This window comes from Ceratotherium simum, chromosome 29, assembly GCF_057802395.1.
Source record: "Ceratotherium simum simum isolate JZ-2026a chromosome 29, ASM5780239v1, whole genome shotgun sequence".
Taxonomy (NCBI): domain Eukaryota; kingdom Metazoa; phylum Chordata; class Mammalia; order Perissodactyla; family Rhinocerotidae; genus Ceratotherium; species Ceratotherium simum.
Window position 1 is genome coordinate 8,754,677 of NC_141928.1, and position 26,234 is coordinate 8,780,910.

The 26,234-nt window shown below is 55.1% G+C and overlaps 2 protein-coding genes and 1 long non-coding RNA gene across 3 annotated transcripts in view; 1 reads left to right on the plus strand and 2 right to left on the minus strand.

The window, feature by feature from the left end:
- Positions 1–11,776: 11,776 nt before the first annotated feature.
- CDK9 (cyclin dependent kinase 9) lies at positions 11,777–16,387 on the minus strand. Its single transcript, XM_004423486.3, has 7 exons — positions 15,770–16,387; positions 15,215–15,296; positions 14,336–14,426; positions 13,810–13,976; positions 13,514–13,685; positions 13,208–13,356; positions 11,777–12,708 (listed from the first exon to the last, which is right to left on the minus strand). The coding sequence occupies exons 1-7, from the start codon at positions 16,213–16,215 to the stop codon at positions 12,343–12,345; spliced, it is 1,473 nt and encodes a 490-aa protein (XP_004423543.2). The 5' UTR covers positions 16,216–16,387; the 3' UTR covers positions 11,777–12,342.
- A 913-nt stretch (positions 16,388–17,300) lies between these two features.
- Positions 17,301–22,160, minus strand: LOC147913190 (uncharacterized). Its single transcript, XR_015548913.1, has 3 exons — positions 21,353–22,160; positions 20,733–21,214; positions 17,301–18,034 (listed from the first exon to the last, which is right to left on the minus strand). It is a non-coding gene; the product is annotated as an uncharacterized LOC147913190 (long non-coding RNA).
- A 280-nt stretch (positions 22,161–22,440) lies between these two features.
- The window catches only part of SH2D3C (SH2 domain containing 3C), a 29,147-nt gene continuing 25,353 nt past the window's right edge, over positions 22,441–26,234 (plus strand). The window contains exons 1-2 of the mRNA XM_004423483.3: positions 22,441–22,613; positions 24,709–25,186. Of these exons, the coding sequence (XP_004423540.1) occupies positions 22,577–22,613; positions 24,709–25,186 (515 nt within the window). The 5' untranslated portion in view covers positions 22,441–22,576. The remainder of the gene's footprint in view (positions 22,614–24,708; positions 25,187–26,234) is intronic.

The following is a 26,234-nucleotide window of genomic DNA, read 5'->3' on the forward strand; positions in this document are numbered from 1 at the left end:
CTCCGATATAAGGTGGAAAACCCCACTTGCCTACATCCCTGAATCTTAACTGATTTCTTTCTTTTTGCCACGAGCCAAGCAGTCCGCGTCAATTCTCCCCTCTGGCCTATTACAAGCCTTCTCTAGAACAGACACGGAAGGCAAGGAACAACACAGAAAATTCCAGGGGTCCTATCTGGTATCATCCTAGTTGTTCAGAAAATTATAAGTGGTGACTGGGTCCTTGGCAAAGCCACCCAGTGGCCTTGGGCAGGTCACCTGTCTCCTGGACTTCTGCTTCCTCCACAGACTCCAAGGACAATTTTCATAGCCAGTGACACTGGGAAATTTGTAGGCACACATTTAAGGGGGAGGAGGGAGTAAAGTAGATTTATCTTCTTTTCCTTATTCAAACTTTCCCTTACTTTTTATTTTGTTTTTAAATTCTAATATTTTTTGGATGGATTTTACATGATATCATTCAAATAGCCAGAGGTACCAAAAGGTTTACAGTGAAAAGCTTCCCTCCCACCCCAGTCCCAGCAACCTAATCCCCCTCCCCCCAAAGCAAAGTTATGCTTCTTGTCATCTTTCCAGAGATATTTGATGCATTTATAAGCAAATACAAATATATATAGATTGCCCTTTTTACTCAGAGATAGCAGCAGACCACATACACGAGTCTGCCTTGTACTTTTTCCACGTATCTTTATATCCTGGACCTTATTCTGGGCTGCGTCATTACATAAGAGCTGCCCCACTGGCTCATTTGTTGTTTTGAAGCTGCCCGGTACTCTTTGGTGTGGAGTAACCGTTGTGTACTTGGCCAGTCTCCTACTGATGGACGTTTAGGTCTCCGATATTTTGCCATCACAAGCAATGTTGCAATGGGTAAGATCTTCCCCTCATTTGTTCCATGAATGAGCATATCTGATGGATAAATTCCAAGAAGTACAACTGCTGGGTTGAAGGTGATTTGCATTTGACACTTTCATACATATTGCCACATTGTGCTCCGGAGGGGCAGGGCCTGTTTCCACCCACGCAGGGCATGAGGCAGGCATTTCCTCACCAACACAGACAGTTAGCCAACTTGGATCCTTGCCAGTTGCACAAGTGGAAAATTGGATTCTCAGGGTAGTTATCATTTGCATTTATTTTATTTGAAGGAAGCCGAGCAGTTTTTCTTATGTTTAAAAGCCATTTGTATTTCCTTTACGATCTGCTTACCTCCTTTGTATCATTGATTTTTATTTGAAAAATCACATTTGTTCGTAGAAGGAAATAGAGAAATGTATAAAGGAGAAAATCAGAGGCACCTTCATGGCATACCTGGAGAACCACTATTGGCCTTTCGGTGCCACCATGAAGGTACTCTCACTCTCCAGAAAGAACAATAGAAACAAAGCCATTGTCCGGAGAGAAGGGAAAAAAGCAAGAGGGAAGGGAAACTGGCAGGTGGGCCAGTGTGCCCCCACTGGAGGCAGATCTGTGGGTGTGTGTGGAGGGTGAGTGGGAGACTGTGGGATTCCGCCCTCCCCAAGGGAAAAGATGTCATTCATCCATCCATTCACTCACTCATTCATTTGATGAGAAATTGTCTCTGTGACAGACTCTGGGCTGGGTGCTGGGGACACTGGATTCTGGGGGCAGTGTGGGGAACAGATGACAAAGTTGTGCTCAGGGAGCGCCCTGTCCACCGGGGAGAGGGCAGTAAAGAAGGAAACTCACAAAAGAATACACATATTTGCAAACCCTGATCAGAGCCACCCTCATTGCTGTAGAGGCAGGAGGCTGAGGCCCAGAAAGGGATGGAGGCAGCTTGGGGTCACACAGCAAGTCAGCAAAGACACCATGCTAGGCCCCAGGTGGGCTTTCTAAACTCAGATCTGCCTGAGGTACTGCCCCGCTCTCTCATCCCATCATGTCCTCAGAATTAATAAAGCCCACAAGCCCACTGCGGCCTGGCCCCTGCCCACCCTCTGCCTCATCCACCATCACAGGGCACTGTCCCTGCCAGCTGGCACAGACTTCAGGCACAGGCCTTGGCCTCTTCCACCTCTGAACCTTGGCTCACGTTTGTCTCTGCCTGAAACACCCTTCCCTATGTTTTTCTTCTTTGCTTTTTCCGGTGGGTTGCTTTCAGCTAACATTTATTAAGCCTATTCCTGTACTTGGCACTGTGATCTCTTTTCATCCTCACGAGAATTATGTGAATTAGAGATTATCCCCATTTTACAGGTGGCAAAGTGGAGGCTTGCAGGGGGTGAGCAGCTCACCCAGGGGGACACAGCCAATACGTGGCAGAGCCAAGATTCAAACCCCGATTTGCTAACTTTTAAATCTGCCCCTGCTCACCACCACCCATCTATCTGGTCACCCTGGCTCTCTGTTGTCCATGCGGTGGGTGCCCCTGGGCAACTCGCTTCTCTCTCTGATTCTGTCTGACTCTCAGTCTCTTCCTTAGTAGGGCGAGGGTTGAAATGAGCTCGTCCCAGCCCATAATTTCTGGGGCTCTCCAGGAGAATCTCGATGAGGACAAGAAGCTCCAAAGGCCTCCACACCCCAGAGATCCTAGCAGGGTCCAGCTGCCCCTTCCTCGCCCCCACCCAGGGTGCTGTGGAGACCAGGGGAGTTTCAAGCTCACTGGCAGGTTTGTGCAGAAGCCTAGCATTCAGAAGGGAGGGTACATTTCTGAAGGCACCACCAGGGTTCTGACCCTCTGACTTCATAAGGACTACTCCACCTCTGAATATCCATTTACGTCCAGTGACCCACAAGGAAACATTTTTCTGTAGTGGGAGAGAAGACTTGCCTTAGACAGAACTCCCTGTCCTCAGTGAGCAGCCTCTCCTAATCTTTGCCCTGACTCTGGCTACTAAGGTGTTAAAGGATTTAGTTCATTAGGGGGGCAACTGGGCCTTGAAAACGGGCCTCCCTCTCACCCTACAATTCCGCTTCTAAAAACGACCCCAAGGAAACAACTGAGCTGGGCTCAGAGCCCCCGGGCCCCATTATCCCCCTCCACCTTGGTGATGACGCCCTCCTTCCTGGAACCCTTTGTTCTCTGGCTTCCTGGACGCCTCCCTCCCCGGGTCCTCTCCTTCCTTGCTGGGTGGACCTTGCTGACCGGACCTTCTCTCCTCTAACATCTTCACGTTGGAGGGCCCGGGGATCACACCGCTCTGTCCCAGGGGGTCTTCTGTTGTCCCGGGTCTGGGACGACGTCTGATTTTCGGATGTTCCTCTTCTCTGAGCTACCGACATGAGCATCTGGCGGCCTCCCGACCTCTCCCCCGGCGAGATCTACAGGCATCTTAAACTGGTTAGATCCATAACACGCGTTTTCTTACATCTCTGCCCTTAACCCCGCTTCTCTCCAGGCCTTCCCAGCTTGGAAAACAGCTCCACCACCTGCTCAGTTGTTCGAGTCTAAAGCCGGGCCCCACCCTGGGCTTCCCTCTCCCTCACCTCCCAAACCCCACTCATCCACAGGCCTGTCCACACCACCACACAGCCTCTCCAGCAGCCATTGCCTTCCTTCCAGGCCACCCCCCGTCCAGGCTGCCACTGTTGGTCCACCCTATAGAATCCTTGTTCCTGTTCCTCTTGATCCCTACAACCATTCTCGATAATTTTAAAAGAAAATCAGATCTTGTCTCTCTCCTGCTTAAAACTCTCCAGTAGATTCCCACCGCACTTAGGATGAAATCCAAACTTTTCATCTTACCATCTCTTACCATCAACTCCAGCCCTACTGGCCTTCTCGCTGATCCTCCAATACACCAAGCTCATGCCCACCTTCGTGAAAGTCCACACCTAGGAGCACTTAGCATTAAAGGTATTCATTTAATCCTCATGGCAGCTTTAGGAGTACTGTGATTAACCTCATTATACAGATGGGAAACTGAGGCACAGAGTGGTTACTCAGCCAGCCAAAGGTCACACAGACTGAATGCATGACAGAGCCTTAGGGCCTTTGCACTGGTGGTTCCCTCTGCCTGGAACGTTCTTCCACAAGACGTTGCCATGACCAACTCTTAGTCATTCCAGGTCTCTGCTCAAATGTCACCTCCTCGCCACATTCTTTTCACCATCTACCCTTTTGAACCTTTGGCATTTGAACTACGTGATTGTATTAGCATTTCAAAATATACTTTTTTTTAAAGAGTGTTATGAAACGCGATATAAGAAGACCGTTAAGAGAACAAACCTGTTGATGGGACAATATGGATAATGGGATCCCATTTTTGTTAAAATAATTATAATTTAGAAAACAGCCTGGAAGTTATTCCCTAAATGGTCACTGTGATCCCTCTGGGTGCTGAGGTTAGAAGTGACTTCTATCTTCCTTTTGCTTATATGTATTTTATTTTTCCCCTGGGAATATGTGCAACTGGGAAAAAGAATGAATGCTTCCTACCACACTGGGCGGCCGGCACCTCAGAGCTCCTCTGGACCAACTCTTGTTCAGCAGCTGGGGACACTGAGGCCCAGCAAGGGGTCAGGGGTGTGGCTCCCCGGATGTTCCTGGGGTCCCCCCTCATGGTCAACAGGGCCCCTCGGAGGGCACCAGGCGTGTTGCTCGGGGCCATGTGGTGGGCCAGGCCACAGAAAGGCTGGCTTCAGTCCTGCCTCCTCCCCAGGCGCCTGAATGCTCTTTGAGCTGGCTGAGGCCTTCTCTGCTCAAACCTGAGAGCAGCTCTCTTACCGATTTTCAGAGGGAAAAAAACGTGTGGAATTTGTTTTTCAATTTATCTCACTCTGCAACCACGATTGTCTTTGGCACCTGCTCCCTGGAACGAAAGATTTACTGAGCCCCCTCTTTGCTGGGTGCTGTGCGAAGCCCATTTTACAGATGAGGAAACTGAGGACCACCTGCGAAGGTCACCAGCTAGTGGCAGAGCAAGATTCAGCTCACTCCCAGCTCTGTCTGATTCCAGTGGCTATTGATTTAGCCCCTCCGATTAAGACTGGGAATCCCTGGCTAATTTTTTTCATTTGTAACTTGAGTTTTCTTAGATAATAGTTATGTGAGTTCTTGCTAGACATCGGCACTGTGCAGAAACCTTTACGCACATCTGTCTCATTTAACCTCACTCCCACCCTGTGAGGAAAGTTCTATTCCAGGACCCATTTCTCAGGGGAGGCAACAGAGGCCCTATTAGGGGAAATGGCTTAGTCATTCACAGGGGTCTGTAGCAGGCCCTAGACTCCACCCCTAGGCCACTTCTGGACCCCGCCCCCACCTGCCCTGTGCCCTGTGAGTGACCTGGTCATTTGGTCAACTGGGCTCTGCCTTGAGCTGGCTCTTACTTCAGAGGGAGGCCCTACTCCAGGGAGGAGCCCTGCGAAATGCCAATACTCCTCAGTCCCCGGGGGCTGCCCTCGGTTCTCTCTCCGCTGGTGAGGGAACCCATGCCATGTGACCCTGGGCAAGTCACCTCGCCTCTCTAGGGTCCTGGCCTCTGAAGTGAGAGGGTCTGGATGACCTTGAAGGGGCCACTGCTCCCACCCCTGGCATCTGGGGCCGCCCCTCCACTGCTGCCAGGCAGAAAGTTCCGTCTGTCTGGAGGGTGTGGAGAGGCATGGCCTGGCCTGTGTGCAGCCCAAAGGAACGCTGGGAGAGCTGCTGCACCTCACAGCTCTTGCCTGGGCTTCAGACTGCAGTCCTGAGAGGGAGGGAGGCTCTGTCTGGTGGCGCCCATTCGACAGAGGAGGAAACCGAGGCTTGGGGAGGCTCAGCGAATTGTCTAGTGTCTGTCAGGACGGGAACCGAGACCTCCTCACGCATACTCTTGCAGCCCGGCCGGGGTGCCCAGCCCAGCTCTAGCCGGTCTCCGCCCAAGACCGGCTGGAAGGCCAGGGAGTGGCTCTGCAGCTTCCCAGCTGGCCCTTTGGCCAGTCTCCTCAGCTCCCTGAGCCCTGCCTCCTCATCTGTAGAGCGGGGTCACAATGGCGCCACCTCAGAGGGCTGGTGAGGCTGACAGAGAGTCCTGGGTCCTGAGCTCAGAGCCAGGGCTCCCACGTAAGCAGAGGTTAGGAATCTTTAATGAGCTAAGCTCTTAACTGCTCTTCACCTCAACTTCCAGATCTATAAAACGCAGATAATAATGGTCTCGGGGCTATAAAATGCAGATAACAATGGGCACAGAGCTGAGCAGGTGGAAGCACTCCGGCCATGTGGCCACCATCATCATCACCATCACCATTATTTAAATAGAGCTAACAACCCCTCCTCAGGGAGTAGTCCTGAGGGTTCAATTAGATGAAATCCAGTCTACAGATCACATTAACGTGCCCGGACCCCGCGAGGACCCTCAGGTGGCCTGTGCCACCCTCCACGCATGCTGTCTGGTCTCCTCTAGAGACCCCTCAAGAGCTGCCCGCAGCCACACTGGATGGGAGCTTCTATGGAGCCTCCAGCTGGGTGGAAGGTGGGGCTGTGAGGACCACCCCAGGCCTTTAGAACAAGACTCATGGTGACAAGGTTTTTCCCTTGGGGCCCTGCAAAGTGTGGGGTTGACATCATTGCTGATGGCCTCAGAGCCCCTGAGGGAAATTTACACCCATTGTACAAAAGAAAGAAACCAAGACTTAGAGAGGCAGGCCACCTGCCCAAGGTCACCACGTTCTCCTACCTGGAAGGAGGTAGTTTTAGCCGAGAAAGGACACCTGGACGGGCCCGGCCTCTCCATAGCTGCTTGCCACCACTTTGCAGCCACTGGCCAGGAGGGAGCCAGGGACCTGGCATCTTTCATCCCTGGGCTTTCCGCTCTCCAACCAGCTGGGGCACGAAGTGATTCACAGGTGGCACCTCTGCCAAGGCCCCTCTGCCCGCGCTCCAGCTGGGCCAGAGAGGGGAGGGGGAGTTGGGGGGGATTCCCAAACCTTGCCTTCTCCCATTCCCATGGCCCTTAGGGGGTCCCCTAGTGTGCAGGAAGGTCTTACCTGATGGGTTCCCGCTCTCATCCTGGGATCTGCCCAGGGACCTCTCTGGCAGGTTGTGGGAGTGCAGGACTAGTCAGAATCTCCCGTGAGTTAAATAACAACTGGGCGGAGGTTAAAGGTGAGCAGGCAGGAGGGCCGCTGGGGGAGGGGACTTCAGGGACTTGCAGCCCCTGGGCTGGGCTTCCTGCAGAGCGGAGCTGGCTTCATCTGGCCTCTCTCCCAGCCCCCTCATCACAGCCCACCTCTCCTTACTGTTAGGGCCCTTTGCCCTGGCCCTCCCAGGCTAGGAGCCCTGGGGGGCAGGGGCAGGACACAGAGGCGCCCTTGACCTAGGAATCAAGGAGCTTGCTGGGGGAAAGAGCTGTGTTTCACCAAATCATTTGGTCAAAAAGAGGCCAGGTCACAAACCCATTCCGTGGCCTGCAGGGTGACATGGAGGGCCCGTCCAGATGAGCTGGTAAAGGCCCTTCCGGTTTCCACAGCCTCTTCAATCATCCACTCAGTGGGCCCTTGGCTGACTCACTCGGGTATTTGAGACTCACAGGTGCCAGGCACCTAGGTGCCTGGGGTAAAGCCCCCCAAGACCCCGCCCTCTGGGAGCTTTTATCCTGAGCCATGCACCTCCTTCCACAAATGGGGATGACACCCCGTCACACAAGGGTTCCAGGCTGAAGCGGGGCAGACCCACACCTGCCCTGCTAGTCCCGGCCTCCTCTCCCGGGTGTTCTGTGGGGGGCAGCTCGGAGCCAGCCGCTCTGGGGTTTAGGCCGGCTTTGGTTGTTTTAAAATATGATTTGACTGGATGAATAAAAATATTAAGGAAATATAATAAGACACAGACAAGCATAAAGAACAGAATCACCCAAAATAGCCACGGGTATTGTTTTAGCGTGATTGCTTCCGTTTCTCTTACAAAATGAGCCGGGGCAGATAATTTGTAAGCCACTCTTTCCACCTGTTGTATTTGGAACGCATATACGTCTCCACCCTTGTTCACACTGCCCGGCATTCCAGCACAGAGCCGTGCCCTGTCCGTGCTGCCCAGATCCCCAGCAGCAGCGTGGGCATCACCCGTCAGCTTGTTAGAGGCGCCCCGCCCAGACCTGTGGGTTGAGATTGGGACGTGCACTGAAGGCGGAGAAGCGCTGCTCTAATTTATTTAAGCTGATGGAGGTTTATGCTTTTTCAGCTTTTCCACACACGGGGCTGCCCTGAACATCGCGGACACACTGGCTGGAGGTAGCAGAGAACAGGTTAGGGGTGCGGCCTTGAGGTTACAGCCTTGGTGTGGCCACTGTACACTCAGCCACATGGCCCTTAGGTACAGTGGACAAGAATCAACACATGCCCTCTCTACCGGGTCATTCCATGATGTCATGGCTGTCCTCCTAGAATATACAAGACTAGCTTGATCCCTAATCCTCCTTGATGGTAGACTGCGGCTACTTCTTGCCTTCCGTTCCCTTCCTCCTGTTCTCCAGTGATCCTAATGCTCTGTCAGGGTTTCATCAGGAGCACTCCACCCAAAGACTCTTGCCAAGGTCACAACTGACCTCAAAGTGGCTAAACCCAGTGATCAGTCCTCACTCCTGCCTTCTGGACCCATCAGCAGCACTGGTCTCAGTGGCCACGCCCTCTTCCCCAACACCCTCTCCCTCTGCTCTCTTCTTACTTCCTCTGCTGCTGCCCTCCATTCCTTTTTTTTTTTTTTTTTGTGAGGAGATCAGCCCTATGCTAACATCTGCCAACCCTCCTCTTTTTTTGCTGAGGAAGACTGGCCCTGGGCTAACATCCGTGCCCATCTTCCTCGACTTTATATGGGACGCCGCCACAGCATGGCTTGCCAAGCGGTGCGTCGGTGCGCGCCCAGGATCCGAACCGGCGAACCCAGGGCTGCCACAGCGGAGCGTGCGCACCCAACCGCTTGCGCCACCTGGCCGGCCCCTTGATTCCTTAACAAGACGTGTAAACACTGGGTGCTCCCGTGGGCCATGTCTCCGTTCTCCCCTCCTCTCACCTGATCCCAGCCTGCCTTGGGACTTTCAACACCATCACAAGCTGGCAACTCCCAAGGGTGTGTCTATAGCCCAGACTTTTTGGGCCCCGAACTAGACTCAGATATACATCTGTCAACTCAACCTGGATGTCCACCTGTCATCTCCAACTTACCATGCTGAAAAACCTATGCTGACCCACCATAGCCTTCTGTCTCAAGGATGGCAGCCCCATCCTCACTCCAGCCAAAGCCTGGGACTCAACTCCTCTTTCACTCACACTCACATCCAACCTGAAAGCAAATCCTGTTAGATTTGCCCTCAAAGTAAGCCGTAAGTGCAAGCATCCCTCGCCACCAGCTTCAGTACCAGCTTGGTCCAAGCCACCATCAATCATCATACGCCCAGATTATTACAACAGCCCTAACTCGTCTCCCTGCCTCCAGCTTCGCCTCCTTGGTTTTTTTCAAGAGTCACTGTGATATTTTAAAACATCAGACCATGTCCCCTCTGCCCAAAGCGCTGTGAAGGCTTTCTAGCCTTGGGACCTTGGCGTTTGTGTCCACCCTCCACCCCTACACATCCCCCATCTCTCTGGATTCCTGCTTCCACGTCATCCTGGTCCCCTCAACTGATGCTACTCCTCTCCCCTCATATTCCACTTTGTTGTCTTCCACAGACCTTACCCCATCAGACTAGTTTGAACCTACTAGATAGAATGCAAGTTCCATAAGGGTGAGGGTGGCCACTGCTTTGTAGCTGCATTGATTCTAGAAAAGTCTGGCCCTCGGCCCCGTGGCTTAGCGGTTAAGTGCGAGCACTCCGCTGCTGGCGGCCCGGGTTCAATCCCGGGCGCACACCGACGCACCGCTTCTCCGGCCATGCTGAGGCCGCGTCCCACATACAGCAACTAGAAGGCTGTGCAACTATGACTACAACTATCTACTGGGGCTTTGGGGAAAAAATAAATAAATAAAATTAAAAAAAAAAAAAAAGAAAAGTCTGGCCCTTGGAAGACACAGCCAATAAATACACATTGAAGGAAAGAATGAAATTGTCAGAGCTGTAGTGAGAACTTAATGAGATAATGGACTATCACTGCACAACTGCTCCTAAGAAATTTCTGTGAGTGGAATTGCTGGGTCAAAGAATACGAGCCTTTTAAATTTTCATCCTTCAGAGAAAAAAACCGCACCTTGAACAATTAGGCCAGCCCTGTGAGTTTTCCCACACCAGTTATCTGTCATTCAAAACCTATTGACTTGATAGCCATTAGGACACCTTGCTGTTTTTTGTTGTTGCTATTGTTTTTTGTGAGGAAGATCAGCCCTGAGCTAACATCCATGCCAATCCTCCTCTTTTTGCTGAGGACGACTGGCCCTGAGCTAATAACCATACCCATCTTCCTCCACTTTATGTGGCATGCGGCCGCAGCATGGCCTGACAAGCGGTACATCGGTGCACGCCTGGGATCCAAACTTGGGCCATCAGCAGCGGAGCGCCAGCACTTAACCGATACGCCACGGGGCCGGCCCCCACCTTGCTGTTGTTTTAATTTGGATTTCTTTGATTACTAGCTGTACTGACTTGAATAGTGTCCTCGCAAAACTCACGTCCACTGAAACCTCAGACTGTGACCTTATTTGAAGAGAAGGTCTTTGCAAATGTAACTGGTTAAGATGAGGTCATACTGGATCAAGGTGGATCCTAAATCCAATGACTGGTGTCCTCATGAGAGAGACAGAAGCACACAGAGGGGAGAACACCATGCGAAGACAGAGGCAGAGATTGGAATGATGCATCTACAAGGATGGCCAACCGTCACCAGAAGCCAGGAGAGAGGCCCGGAACACTCTCTCTCAGAGGCTTCAGAAGGAACTAACCCTGCCAACATCTGGATTTCAGGCTTCTAGCCTCTGGAACTGTGAGAGAATAAATTTCTGTTGTTATGTAAGCTACCCAGTTTGTGTAATCTGTTACAGCAGCCCTGAAAAACTAATACACTGGTAACGAGTTTTTTTCACTTTTACTGGCCTTTTGTGAAGCTGTGATCTGGGTCAGTATCTACGAGTTAAGGACAGTCCTGGTAAAAGGTTTTGCCAACCTTCCTTCCTGGGCCCCTTCAAGAGCCCCCCGACCCCCATGTGCCAGAATGTAGAATGTGCCTCAAAAGCCCCTGTCCTCAACTTCCAACACACGGGAAATGTATCCACCGGAACATACTGCTGGATAAACCCTCATGATCCAACCTTCACACTAACCGTCCTGTTCTCCTACCCATTCACCACCCTAATCCAAACTACTGCCTCCCCCTGACCCCCACCCCTGTAGATCCTTCAACTCTTCTGGTCACTTCCTCTCACCTCCCCCAAGCTGCCCTCTACTTAGCAGCCTGAGAGACCTTTGCAAGTTACAGATCTGATCGTTGTCATTCCACTGATTAAGGAGCCTTCTGCAGCCTCCTGGGCTCGAGTCAAGTTCAAATACGTCTGTCTGTCAGCCACAGTAGACTGTGCCCACCTGGGTCACCACTGCAGATGCAGCCCATAGGAGACCCTCTCTAGTTCCTTCACCAGGGAATTGAGACCCTTTTCTCATCTGTCTTCCCTCGTCTTGTGACAGAGCGGAGAGGAGCAAGGGAGCATCGTGGTACCTGCCCTTTGGGGAACATGATGGCAAGTGTTCTGGAAAGTACTCAAGAGAAAAACAAAAAAAAGTTCTCTGCAATTTTATATCAGGGGCATGAACTGGGATGAAGAGCCAAGATTCGACAATCAGATCTCAACCGTTAGGCCCAACCTGTTGGCCACAGGGTCATGAGCTGGGGGTCTCAACACAGAGCACACAGCCACTTACTGAAAAAAGAGTCAACTTTAATTGTAACTGACCAACTGTAATAAACTGCATTCAGGAATGTCTCCAAACAACCGAACCAAAGAAACACGACAAAATTCTCCTATTGAAGAAACCAAGAGTTTTTGCCAGCCCCAGTGCTTCTGGGGTCAGGCCAAGAGCAGCCCATTCCTGAGGCTGGTTCTGTCCACTACACAAGTTCCTCATCCCAAGAGGAGGGCTGGGGATGGGTGAGGGACCTGTCCCCTCCTCCCATCATGCTGGGAACTCGCAGAAAAAGTCACTGGTGGCACCTCTCCTTCCACCCATTCCTGTCCTAAGGTAAACGGAGACCCTCTGGGCGTCATCCCAAAGCCAGGGAACAGGGAAGGCAGCCCCAGTGTCCTCCTGGACTTTCAGCCAAAGCTTTACTCCAGTCCACTCAGCCAGTGTACTGCCCACGGTGGGGATTAAATAAAATATGCACTAGAGAAACAACTCAAATGCCCCACCATCTCCACACTGCAGGTCATGTAGCAGAAGAAAAAATAAAACAGCCCTAATGAAAAGCGATAGCGGTCGGCCCTCAGAAGACGCGCTCAAACTCTGTCTGGTTGGTAGTGGCGGGATTGCGGCTCTGGTTGGTGGACTGCTGGGTGATCTGGCTGCCCTTCCGGCGAGGCGGCGCCAGGTACTCGAACATGGACGTCAGGTGGGTGGACAGCATGCCCTTGAGGTCTGAGGGCATGGGGTCGGACCAGAAGAAGTCGTGGTTGAGGGCGTCGTCGCTGTCAATGCGCTGTGCGGGATCCAGCACCAGCAACTTGTCAATGAGGTCCAGCGCGTAGGGGTCACGCACGTAGGCCTTCAGCCTGTCCTTCACCTTCCGCTTCTGGCCCTTGACCAGGTCCAGCTTCTCAAACAGCTCGTACTTGTCCACGTTTGGCCATACCTGGGAGGGAAAGGGACGGTGGAGAGAGACACGGAATGAGGATGGAGTTAGTTCACGGGGTACGCGGCTTGTCCATTGGTCAAGCACCTGAAGAGACCAAAACTCTTCCACTCAGATGCTCCCAGACCACATCTGGAGGATGAACTTGACCCCTCCACGGTGAAAGCAGCAGTGACCACACATTTGGCACACACCAAGTGCCAGGCCCTTTTACACAAACCACCTGGAATATGTGTGCCAAGCCTGATACACGCATAATTGTTTCACAGAAGAAAAACTCAGCTCTGAGATGAGCGGTTCAGATGCCTTGCCCGAGGCCTCAGAACTAACTGGTGATGAGGCTGAGACTTGAACACAGCCCGTGTGGGTCTGAAGAGCAGCCCCTGTGCCTCCACCAGCCACGTTTCCAAAGAGGAGCTTTCCTTCTATTCCACTCCCCACTCCTCCCGTGCCAGGGAGACTTCTGGATCTCTGCATCCCAGGTAGCTTGGCCACCCACCTCAGTGGTGATGGAGCCACAGAGCTGGCTGATGAGGGCGAGCTGGTGCTGCTCCGTGTTGCCCTGCATGATAGGGCTGCGGGTCCACATCTCCGCCATGATGCACCCAGCACCCCAGAGGTCAATGGGGGGGCCGTAGTCCCGCTCCCCTGGGAAGAAGAGCGCACCAGGAGGGCCCCTTGAGCCCGAGGGCCTCCTGAGACGCAATGTCCCAGGGCCAGCGGCTCAGGAAGCCCTGGCAGTGGGGGGGTGAGGCCGGGTAAGTGCCCAGTCCCTGGCCCCCTCTGCCCGCTCGGGAGTCCTCACCGAGCAACAGCTCCGGGGGCCGGTACCAGAGCGTCACCACACGGTTGGTATAGCGGTTGGGCTGGCTGTTCTTGGCCAGGCTGAAGGCCCGGGCCAGCCCAAAGTCTGCCAGCTTCAGAACTCCATCACGGGTGATGAGCACGTTAGCCGCCTTCATGTCCCTGTGCAAGATCTGCAGGAAGCACAAGGTTGAGGGCTCAGTCAGGTTACCAGGGGTCCTTTAGCCACACCCACCCAGCAGTGAGAGCAAAGGTCAGCCCAAGCCTTGGCCTTTCTTCTCCCACTCTTGTCCCCACCTTGTTCCTGTGGATGTAGTAGAGACCGTTGAGCAACATCTGCATAACCCTCTTGATCTCAGACAGCGTGAACTTGACTAAGACGTTGCTCAGAAGCCCAGCAAGGTCATGCTCACAGAAGTCAAACACCAGGTATATACTGCCTTTGCAGCGGTTATAGGGGGAGGCTGAGGCAGGAAGAATCGGGGGAGGGGAGCAAGAAAAAGAAAGTTACGAATCCCACATGCAACTCATTTTCCCACAACCAGCTCCTACCCCCTCCAACCCATGGACACCCGGACATCCGGTTGTGCATTCCTTCACTGGTAAAGTATTTCCTGAGTGCCTCCTCTGGGCCGGGTGCTGTGGCAGGCCCTGGGGAAGCACCAGCTACGATGAAAGGACCAGAGAAAGCAGTCACAGTTGGTATGTCTGGGTTAAGAACAGGCAAGTGAGGCGTGTCCAGTTCCAACTTTGCAAACACAGCCTTAGGCTGCAAGGCTCATTTTCTCCGTCTGAAAAAGGCGATGAAATCCAAGAGACTTACCTTTGGTTCGACAGATCTCAATCAAGTTGACCACATTCTCGTGTTTTAGAAGCTGGAGGATCTTGATTTCCCGCAAGGCTGTAATGGGGAACTGCAGGGGGAGAACGACAGGAGGGGGTCACAAGTGAGTGAGCACATTACAGACCAAGGAACCAGCCATGAGATCAGTCCTCAGGAGCACAGGTTGGGAGACAGAGTAAAATCACAGGCTCTGAAATCAGCTTTCAGATGCCTTAGCTGTAAAATAGATCTAAGATCGGTACGCACCCTCAAGGAGTTGGTTTAAGACAATGAATTCAAATAGCGGTACTTAACACGAACACTTTACTACTAATCACTAAATGCTTCATAGTTTCTTCAACCTTCAAATTTTAGCTCTATGCCTGTGTTTAACTTGCTGGCTGGTAACAAAACCAACAAAAATAACTATTAGAAAAATTTCCTTGCTAAGAAGCAGGTCTCTGGGAAGCTGGACTAGAGCTAAGATGGGAGGGAGGGGACACAACCAGGTTACTCCTTTTCAATTGAGCACTAGTTATCCTTTTAAAAGTACTGCATGTAGTTTTTTTATATTAAACAAAATTGCATGCTATCAAGTGTTTAAAGGCCACCTAACTTCAGGAACCAAGCTGCACTCAGTGCAAGCATGAGCTCCCCCTCCTGGCCCCAAGCATATTTACCTAAGAATGAAATATCAAATGTTTTAAAATGTTTGAATTAAAAGATTTAATTTGGAAGTCAAATTCCCTGGGATATGGAAATTCCCGAACTGCCGCACATACAGTGAATCTCAACGTGAGAGTTCTCGAAGATGCTGGATGGAAACCCAACCCCGTGCCCAGGAGAGCTGGCAGGCCCGCCGTCCCGACCCGTACTCACCCCCTCTTTCTCGTTCTCCATCAGCACCTTCTTCAGAGCCACTTTTTGGCCGGTCTTGCGGTCCTTAGCCTTAAACACCTCCCTGCAGGCCGAGAAGGGGACCCAGGAGGGCTCATCAGGCCGCTTCCGCAGGGCCCGCCCCTCCCCCTGCAGAGGAGGAGGGCAGGAAAGAAGGGACTCCCGGGCGGGGCTGGGCCGGGCCGGGGACCCAGGGCGCTCAGCTACCCCACCACCCGGTATCTGCGGCTCCTCTCCGAGCCTCTACTTCCTTCTCTGAGTCCCTTCTCCTCACCCGGGCGTCTCTCGGAAAGATCTCGCTCCCCTCACGGGCTCCCCTCTGCAACCCCTCCCCGCCCCCCAGCACGGGCCTCAGGCTCCTCCCCGCCAGCCGGCTCTGTCAGGCTCCGGCGGGCTGCGGCGCGGCCTAGCGAGAGCAAGGCACAAGCCTGGGGCTCGGTGGCTTCCCGACCACCTCGGACCTGGCCCAGGGCCTCCCGGCGTCAGCCCTGAGGGGTGCAGGCCCAGGGCTCCCAGTCCCTCGGGGCTCAGCCTTACCCGAAGGTGCCTTGGCCGATCTTAGCGAGCTTCTCATATTTGGACACCTCATCACAAAAAGGGCACTCCACCGAGTCGTACTGCTTTGCCATGGCCGCCTCCAGCGCGCCGCCGCCGCCCCCAGCCGCCGCCGCCGCCGCCGCCGCCGCGCCCGCTCCGGGTCCCGCCGCCGTGCTCCAGGCCCCTCCGCGGCCGCGCCACTTCCGCCTCCAAGGCCACTTCCGGCCTCGCGGCGCCGACCCCGCCTCTTCCGTTCGCCGCCCGCCGCCAGGCCCCCTGGGACTTGTAGTTCCCGGGAGGCCAGGAGGAGCCGGAGCTGCAGAGGCGCCTCCGCCGCCGCCGCTGCCCCCGCCTCCGCCGCCGCCACTGCTGGCGGTGGCCCCTATCGGGGGCGCGGGGAGCCGGGGCGCCGGGGCTGGGGCTCGGGGCGGTGCGTCCCGCTGCATCGGCCCGGGCCGCTGCTGCTGCCGAAGCCGCTGCCGCTCTGGCGCCCGATCTGGGGCCAGCCGCAGTGCCCTGCTCCTCCTCCTCCTCCGACGGCGCCGCCTCCGCCGGGCTGCGCGGGTCGACGGGCGGGGGGGCGGCCCCCGAGCCGCGGCCTGGGGGCTCCCTGGCCGGGCCCGGGCCCGGGGCGGCCGGGCGAGGGGGCGAGACGGGAAGAGCCGACGAGGAGGCGGCCCGAGAGTCCGGGAGGGGGCGCGTTATAAAGGGGGAGGTGCCCCGGCTTCGCCCTCCCCTCCCCCTCCGCCCGCCCCCTCTCTCCTCCCTCCCACCCTCCGCGGCCGCACCTGCCGCCGCCGCCGCCGCCGCCACCACCGCCCGCCAGCCCGCTGTCCGCCGGCTGCCCTCGGCGCGTCACCGCCCGCGGCCCCTCCTCCGCTTTCGGAGGTGGGGCCCCGCGCTCGACACCTGGCTGCGGGGCGCCTCGCCGCGTGCCTCAGTTTACCCCCGCACGCGAGCTGCCGCGAGAGGCCCCTTCGTCCCTGGTTCGGGGTGCCCCCCCCCACCCCGCCGACAAGCGAAGGCAGGAGGCGCCAAGGGAGCGGCCTCCGGTCCTGAGAGGGAGAACGGCCCCCGCTGCCGCCTCGCCTCCCCCGGCCCCAGCCACCCGCCGTTGACATGGCAACCGACGGCCGCCAGGGGGCGCGGCGACACTGAAGGCGGCGAGGGAGTAACGCGCGGGTCTTCCAGCCCTGGACCCCCTGTTCTCTGGGAGGCAGGGATGAGACCCACAGGACCCCGGTCCCCGCCGAGTTGCGCCCGGATCAGTAATCACAAAAATAGCTAGCATTCACTTAGCACCCCTGTGTGCTCAGGAAGTGCTGGGCGTTCGGCTGAATCCTAAATCAACAGCCCCATAGTCAGGATCACTAACCCATTTTACAGATGAGGACATTGAGGCTCAGAGAAGCAAGGTCATTTGCCCAAGGTCACACAGTGACAAAACTGAGACTCGAACCTGGTCTGTCTGAATCTGTAAAGGATTCTCCCGACTCAGGTTATTTACAGTCTGGCCAGGAGTATAGCAGTGGTGTGTTTGAGGCCTGTGGTCCTTATGCCAGGCACCAAGCCCACCATTCACCCATCTCTTCTCTGACCCTGTGCCCCCTTCCCCTACACCAACCCTTCCCCAGCATCTTTCTCATATCTTCCTGGCTCCAGGATCCTCTCAATTCTTCCTCCAACTCTACTCAACAACCAGCCCCCAGCAAAGCTGTCTTTCCTACCTCCTCTGTGACCCTTCAATCTGACCCTCCTTTCCAGTCCTCTGCTGATGGATCCTGAGTCCTGGCCTCCCCAGTCTGGCCTCTCCATCTGTCCCCCTCACAGCACACTAGATCATTCTGAAGTGGAGTCTACATGTATTTCCCTCCACTGTCTTGAGGAAAAACCAAATTGTGATAATTGAAGCTCTTTCCAGCTCCCTCCCAAGCTGTGGCCACCAGAATCTCCCTCCTGTTTCCTAACTCCCTGGCCTTCCCGCCTTCAGGGCTGTGCTCTCTGATTGCACCCCAGTAGCCTCTCCAACTGCGGGAAGCCCTTGGGGTTTCCTCCCAGCTCTTACCCTATATGGCTTTGCCTTGAAGGGTCTGGTGATCCTGGTGTCCCCAGAGACCCCGTTCTGGGGGAGGGTCCTGCTAGGGAGGGCCTTGAGGGTCAGGTGAGGAGCAGGGAGCCCTCTCCTGAGGACTGTGGAGCCAGCGAGGGTTTTAGGCAGTTGAGTGTGGTGTCAGGGAGTGCCCTGGGGTCAGCTTCATGGGAACACTATTAGAAGCAGAGAGGCCATTGGCTAAGTTGGGGGTGGAGAGGGCAAGGAGGGAGAAAATCAATAATTGTAGTCATTACAATTTATTGAGGGAAAATAAATGGTCTAAGCTGTACACTTAGCACTTCATGGGCATTATCTCAATTCTTAGGCATACGAGGTGGGTACTATTACCACGTCCATTGTATACGTATAGCCGCTGAAACTCAGAGGTGACATCACCTGACCAGGGTCAAACAGCTGGCCAGTGACCGTATTGGTGTTTGAACCAGGTCAGTCTGGCACAAACCCCAAGCACTTACTCATGGCAGGACCCCGCCCATGGAGGCTGGAGGTGGAGCTGGGGCACAGCTAGGGCGGAGCACCGCTGGGCTTGGTGTCCTGGCTGCCCATGGGAGGTGTGGGAGGGGATGGTAGCACTGGGGGGTCTGCTATGGTTTTTGGTGGCTTCCACCCTGAAACTTTCAGGCTGGGGCCCCTGCCTGTTTCCCACGAGCCTCCCTAAGTCACATCCTGTGGGCAGACGCCTCAGCAGAGGGTTCCGGTGGTGTCATCACCTCCACCCTGCCATCCCTGGCCTGAACCCCAACATCCGCCAGTCACTTCCCCTTGGAGCCTCAGGCCCTCAGCCCTGCCCGATGGAGGGAGGCAGGCAGGAGTGGTCCGGAGCCCTCCGGAAAGCTGCCCAGGCCTGGGGCCCAGATCGCCCACGTGGAAGTGAGAAGAAGTTAGGTCCTGGCCAGAGACAATTTCTCTCTGACTTTGACATCTGATTGGCTGGTTCGGGGGAAATAGTTCCTGCCCCATGGATTGGCTAAGCTGGCAAGGCCAGGCACCTGGCCAGTACTCAGTAAATGTTTGCTGACTGACTGGCCAGGCTCTGAGAGAGCGCCTGGTCCTGCTGGCATTTAACACGTAGGGAAACTGAGGCACGGAGTACGAACGGGAGCCACTAGCCAGCTGTTTGACCCTGGCCTGAACCCTTGATTTTCCTCCCCTGAGCAGAGACAGGATGGGGCATATGGAGGGAAGGAGAAGACAGGCTCATGGGTGGGCTACTCTTGGCTGCTCACACATCTGGGGGACAAGGGGTCACTGGATAGAGATTCAGGACTGAGCATGGCTGTGTGATGCCCTGAGCCCTGTAACACCATGATGTTCTGCCCACATCAGCCAGGTACTGACTCTGTGCCTGGCAGTGTTGATATGTGTCATCCTCCTGGAACTTTCCAGCACTCCTGTTAGGAGGTTGCTATTATTGGGCCCAAGTTACAGAAGAGGAAACTAAGGCTCAGAGTGGTAAAGAGGCCTGCCCAAGGCCACACAGCCAGGAAGCTCTGCAGCTGGGATTCAAAGCCAGGTCTCTTTGCTCTCAAAGCCCAGGGTCATTTACCATCATCCTACACCGCCCCCAGGACAGACAACTGGGTCGAGCTGGGGAAAGGCATTGACTGAGACCAAGAGCATAGCAGGCACGGGGCCAGTGTGGATGCATAAGGCTAGTTTCTCTCTCAGGGAGCATGAGGTCTGCTTGGAACATGCCATGAAAACAAAGTGTCTGTAACGTGGATGACACTCTCAGTACAAATGTTTTATTTCATCGCTACAGGATCATGTGAAGATGTTGTATTTGTTCCATTTTACTGATGGGAAAAACAAGGCTCAGAGAAGTGATGTCACTTCCCCAAGGTCATGCAGGTGGGGTCTGGACTCAGGTCTGCCTGGGCCAATGCCTTTGACTATGAACTTGAAGGTCTCCAATCCTAATGGTTCCTGGCCAAACCAGGCAACTGAGGCATAGACTGGGGGAGAGGGGCAAGGACGGAGGGGACAGAAATCAGAGCAGGGTTCCTGGGGACACTATGGCTCATTCTAGACCTGCAGAGACTCCATGGAAGCAAAAGATGGAGGCAGTGGAGGGAAGAGTAGCATCCAGGTGTGGGTCCAGCGCAAGCAAAGACCTGGGGGCAGGAAGGCACTTGTGTGTTCAGGGCTGCAGAGTGTGGACTGGGCTGGGCTGGCCTCCAGCGCAGGCTGAGGAGGGCCCGTGGGACGGCCACCCGCCAGCAGGTCCCCAGCCGCACTCCCAACGGCCACTCAAGGCAGCACAAAGGGGGCTCTCAGCTCAGCGGAGCCGCCACACTGAGCCCCATTCATCCTCCCAGGGACGCGGCAACTGCCCTGGCGCCCGGGCCAACGGCAGGGCCAGCCTAGCACTGACAAGGCACCTCCACCACGGCAACACAGCCGCGCCGGGGCCGGGGCCAGGACTCCCGGCTCTCACGCCATGCGCCTGCTCCGGGGTGTTCCTGGCCAGTGCCAGTCTGCCCCTGGCCTGAACCACCCCCATCCCTCAGCAACAGCCGCCGTTCCCTAGTCCAGGGTTTGCTGAGGCCACAGTGCACTGGCCTGGGCCAACATTTGCTCCTTTCATCCTCCCAGGAAGTGGGGGCAACTGTGACCCCATTTCACAGATGAGAAAACTGAGACCCAGAGAGGTAAAGTCTCTTGTGAAGGATCACACAGCAAGTTGTGAGTGGCCCTGGCTGGGAAGCTAGCCCAAGTTCCTGGACTGCCTCCTGGGAAGAAGCTGGGGGACCTACCCCTTGCCTTCCACTAAGAAGACCCCCAGCTACCACCAGGCCACAGGCCCCTCTCCCTCTTCTGACAACAACCCAGAGATAGGAGTTAGAATACCTGGGTCTCTGTTCCTCTTCAGCCTCAGTTTCATCTGTGAAATGGGACACACCAGGATTCACCTCACAGGTCTGTTGTAAGGATTCAATGGACGATCTGTAGAGGCTTCTAGCTCCATCCTTGGCTCATGGTCAGGGCTCAGCAGAAGGACCTGGAGTCATTCCCCCTTTTCCTCCCAAGTCCTTGGTCCAGAAACCCCATCCTTTTCATTTGAACTTTGAATACTGGTCCCATCCAGACCGGTCTGTAAGCAGGACCCTGCTGCCTCAGTCTCATGGGCTGTGTCCCTCTCAGGGCCTCGGGTTCCGTCTCATCCCTTCAAGAAGGTTCAGCCAGACCCCTCCCCCACCAAAATCCATCATCCAGCTGCGAGGGGCTTTTGGGAGCTGTGGGCGTGGAAGGTAGGCCCTCAGGCCCCACAGCTGGACAAGCAGGTTCCAATTCCAGGTAACTTGGACTTTTCGGGGCCTCGATTTCCACATCTGTAGAATGGGAATAAAAGTAACGACATTACCTCTTAGGGCAGAAGGACTGAGCCCTGTGGCTGGAACATACTAAGTGATCAGAAGATGTTAATCGTCATTATTCTTGTAGGGGATGCAGGAAGGGCCCCATCTGACCTTGGACTCACTCTGTCACAGCCTCGGTTGCCAGGATGACAAGGTCCGATCCTGCTGGAGCCTCTGCGGGTTGACTGCGTCCCTTGCACTTGAGCCCTTTCTAGAGGTTAGGTGACTGAGGCTTCAGAGCGGAAGTAACTTGTCCACAGCGCTCAGAGCTGGGATTTGAAGCCCCTGGTCTTGCGGCTCCCCCAAGCCGAGCAGCTGCTGACAGCCTCCGCAGGTGTCTGGGACAACCTGTCTTGGGAGGTTTCATTTCCTCATCTCTGTCCTGCCCACGTGAGTGTGCCTACACACACACACACACACACACACACACACACACACACACACACGAGAAGGTTGTAGGGTGGAAAAGTCCCAGGCCCTGAGTTAAGGGACCTGGAAGGGCAAGTTGGAACCCAGTCTGTGCCACCAATCTGCTGTGTGAGCTGGGACAATCCTTCTGTCCGTCTGTGCCTCGATTTCCCTATCTCTGTAAAATGGGTGTGGTAGACCAAATTACCACTGTGTCCTTGCCAGCTTGAAGAGCAGTGACCATGCCTTGGTGGGCACCGATTCCATGCCAGGCTTTCCACCAAGCCCTGGACCCCGTGAGGGGGGCATTGCACATACCATCTGTTCACAGGAGGAAACTGAGGCACAGGGAGGTGAGTTCCCTAGTCCAGGATCACACAGTGACAAAGTGGCTGTCCAAGACTTGAACTTGGGTCTGGGTGGTCCCAGAGCCCACAGGCCTAACCACAGCACTCTCCCATCCACCACCACCAGTGCGTCCCCCCAGCACTGAGGCTTAGAATAAACTGCCCTGCGCGCAGGCCTGACTCCCCGCACCCTCCCAGCCCCCTGGCCAGACCCCCTGACAGCTGTTGGCAGGTCCCCAGCGGCCCCCGGCCCAGTGGGCTCCGTTCCCGGAGCCTGTGGTTTGTTCCCCAGACCTTCCAGGTCCCACGGGCTTGTGGTCTGCCCCCTGCGCCCCGCTGCTGAGGCCAAGGAGGCGGCCCACAGGGGCCAGGACTGGGGGAGGCCGCGGCCCCCGCCCCTGCGGACAGAATGAGGAGGGTGGGGCTGTGGGAGTTTCACTGGTTTAAAAATACACAGAGGAAGCGAGTGAGAGGACGCGAGAAAGGGGAAGGGGAGGTGAGGGAGGCATCTCAACGCTGATGTCCAGAGCCTCGAGCGACTATTCGCCAGCAGGCCAGGGGCTTTGCACGACCTGCCAAGATGACGGAGGGGCCCAAGAAGGCCAGCAAAAAGTTCAGTAAGTGCGGGGTGCTGTTGGCACTGTCCTTCGTCCCTCTGTCTGTCCATCTCAGCCTCTCTCTGCATCCGCCTCTTCGTCCCTTCGTCTCCTTTCTGTTTCTCTTTCTGTCCATCTCTGTCTCTCTCCAGAGGTCTCTGCTCCTGGGTTTCCATGTCACCATCTCTCCATGTCACCATCTCTCCATGTCTCTGGCCCAGTCTCTCTCTCTCTCCAGCTGGTTCAGCTCTCCATCTCTGTGCTTCTCTTGACTCTGTCTCTGCACATCTCTTTTTCTCTGTCTCTCCCCACCCCGCCTCTCAGTCTCTCCATTCGTCTGTGTGTCCCTCTGCATGTCCATCTCTGGCTCTCCCTGACCTCACGGCTGGGCAAGGGAAGACCTTCACACATTTCACCCCCTGTCTCTGCGCCTGGTTCACACGGGGTTTCAGGTTGGGCGTTACTGGGGCCAGGGCCGAAGGGTGCCATGGATGCTGTCCCACATTCCCACCAGCAGTGGGGCTGTGACGCTGGGACCGAGCATCCGGGTGGGGAAAGAGCCCAGAGCATCTAGCCGAGGGGCCACACCCACCCGCCACTGTTTGCCCTGGTTGGTCTCCTCCTGGTCCCCGCAAACTTCTGCTTCCCCTGACTCCTTGGATCCGCCAGCACAGGGTGGGGGAGGGGAGGTGTGTGTACAGGGCAAGGATTTTGACTGCATTCCGCAGATGGAAATACTGAGACCCAGAGCCTTGCCTGAGATCATATGGGGCTATAGAGCAGGGCTCAATCCCATGTCCCTGGACTCTGGGCCTCAGTTTCCCTCCCTACCCAACTATTGTTTCTTCTAGACCCCTGGTACCCAGGAGACAAAATAAGTGGTGCTGAGAAAGGAGGCAGTTTGTGGTCCTCCTCCTGGCCACTGGCACAGCTCCTGCCCCATGGTATAGCTTTCTAAGAGCAGAGCATCTGCATTTTCTGACAGTGTTGTCAGGAGGCAGAGGCTAAGACCAGGTGAGGGTGGGCAGGGCCGAGAGGAAAGCCCAGAGCACTGACCCAGCAGTCCAGAGCCCTGGGCCCTCGACCGGGCTCAGCCCTGCTGTGTGACTCTGGGCAAGTCTCTTCCCCTCTCTGGGCCTCAGTTTCCTCTCTTGTCAAACGCGAGCATCCTACCTATATTCCAGTGTGGTTGTGAGGACCTGAGGAGGCAGAGGGTGCCCAGAGAGTGGAAAATGCCAGGCTTTTTCCTTTTTGCTCATCTGGAGGCAGCAGGGAAGTCAGATGGTGGTGGCTGCGAGGAGGGGCTGTCCTACAGCTGGGGGCGGGGAGGAGGGAACTCACAGGCACCCCTGCGGAAGCGAGGAGATGGTATCACCCGAGCACTGCCACCAGAGCCAGGACCTGGGCTCAGCTGACAGGAAGGACAGAACCACAGGAAGTGGGACCCTCAGGCTCCCGACAACCCCCTTCTCATTTCCACTCCACCCCCGGTGCACAGAGGCTTGCTCAAACACCACCTCCCAGCCCCAACACACACATGCACACATGCACACATGCACACACACATACCTGCTTCACCCACCGGCCGTGTGACCTCGGGCAGTTCATTTCACCACTCTGAACCTCAGTTTCCCCATCTGAAAAATGGGCGATTAAACTTGTGTCATTGAGTTGTGCTGAGAATTCAGTGAGGTAGTGCATGGAGCACGTCTGACAAATGCAGAGGTATTTATTGTGATCACCACCATCATCATCATCTTCATTACTTCTTATGGAGGATATTCTCTGTGCCAGGCACAATGTTAAGCATGTAACTTACATGCTTTTCTTCAATCCTCCCACTGCTCATAGGAGGTGGGTACTATAATCTCTATTTTACTGACGTGGAGAATGGGGCTCAGAGAGGTCAAGTGACTTGCCTAAGGTCACACAGCTAGGATGTGAAAGAGCAGGAATTCAAGCCCAGGGCTACCACAACAATTAGAGAGAGTGTCAGTGAAGCCCTCACCCTCCTTGAACCCTCAATGAGTGGAACTGCACACACTTTTTACTGTTATTACTAGTGTTGCTGCTGGAATCGTCATTAACTCCTTTCCCTCCTCTTCCCCCTTGCCAGAGTTCTTCAAGTTCAAGGGCCTTGGGAGTCTCTCCAACCTCTCTCGGTCCTTCACTCTGAGACGGTCCTCGGCCCCCACCAGTATCCAGTCCCATCTGAAGCCTGACACCTTTGAGGCCACACAGGATGACATGGTGACAGTACCCAAGAGCCCCCCGGCCTATGCCCGCTCCAGTGACATGTACAGCCACATGGGCACCATGCCTCGCCCCAGCATCAAGAAGGCGGCATCAAGACAGGCCTCCGAGAAGGCCCAGGAGGTGGACCCTGAGCCCCATCTGGTGCCCCAAGATCTGCCTGACCCCCCCGGCTTGGAGGCAGCAAAGGAAGTGGTGGTGGGGACCGATGCCCCCTTGGAGGACACCCCAGCAGTGGGACCCAACCCCCCAGCAGTGGAGGGGGACCCCATAGGAGAGCCTGACAACCCCAGGACAGACATAGAAGAGGAGAGAGCCCCTGAGGATGTGCCCCCAGAAAGGTAGGTGCCCCCCACTGGCAGGTGAGGACGGGACCTGTGGGGATGGTGTCTCCAGCCTCCTGCCAATAGAACCTGGAGAGGACCCCCAGCACACACATCTGGGTAAAAAACACACACCTACACACCAACCAAGTGCTTAATATAAACCAGGCAGTATGCTTAGCTCGTCACTGGTAACCAATTCTCAAAAAAAAAAAAAAAAACTGGAGAGGAAATGCTGTTATTATTTCCACATGACAGATGAGGAAACTGCGACTCAGGGAGGGAAAGTCCTCTGCCCCAGTCAGGTTGCACATCTAGCAAACGACAAAGTTAGGATCTGAACCGAGACCCACCTGACTCTAAAGCCCGAGGCAGCCTCCAGCAATGGCCCCCAGCTGCTGGCTGGGCCCCAACCCCAATCACGGATCCGTGCCCTGGGCCCCCACCCCTGACTCACCACCTTTAGTTCTGCGGAACACCACCACTCCACCTGCTCTGGAAAACCAGCTGTCACTTAACAGGGTTATCGGGTGAGTGGAGTTCATGCAAAAATACAAATAGCGATGATATGACTGTAGCGCCCTTTTAGTAAGAGCCTATCTTACTGGGTGTCAAAACAAATGGTACTCACTGAAAACTCTGTAACAGAATCTATTTTTAGCCTCATCTTACAGATGGGGAAACTAAGACCCAGACCAGGTGGCAGAGCTGGGATTTGAGCAGGAGTCTGCCTGCCTCCAGTGGCTGCACCCTCCCCCACAACACTGTACCCCCATCTTCTAAGCCGTACAGCCGCGTACTTCATGCCCCTGGGAGACCCCTCAACCCCAACCAAAGGAGTCCCCGGATTTTCATCCTCAGAGCCTTTGTCTAAACCACACCAGTCAGATGTACCTATTGAAATTAAGAGAAAAAACCCAGGTGAGCAAAAGTAACTGTAGGGCTGGTTCTGGGACCTCTCTTGAGTGGCTCTGCCCTGAGACCCCAAGCACGGCTTCTGTGTGCTGGGGTGACTGAGTCTAGACCTCCGTTCCATGGGGAGCAGGAGCTTGTAAAGCTGCAGAGT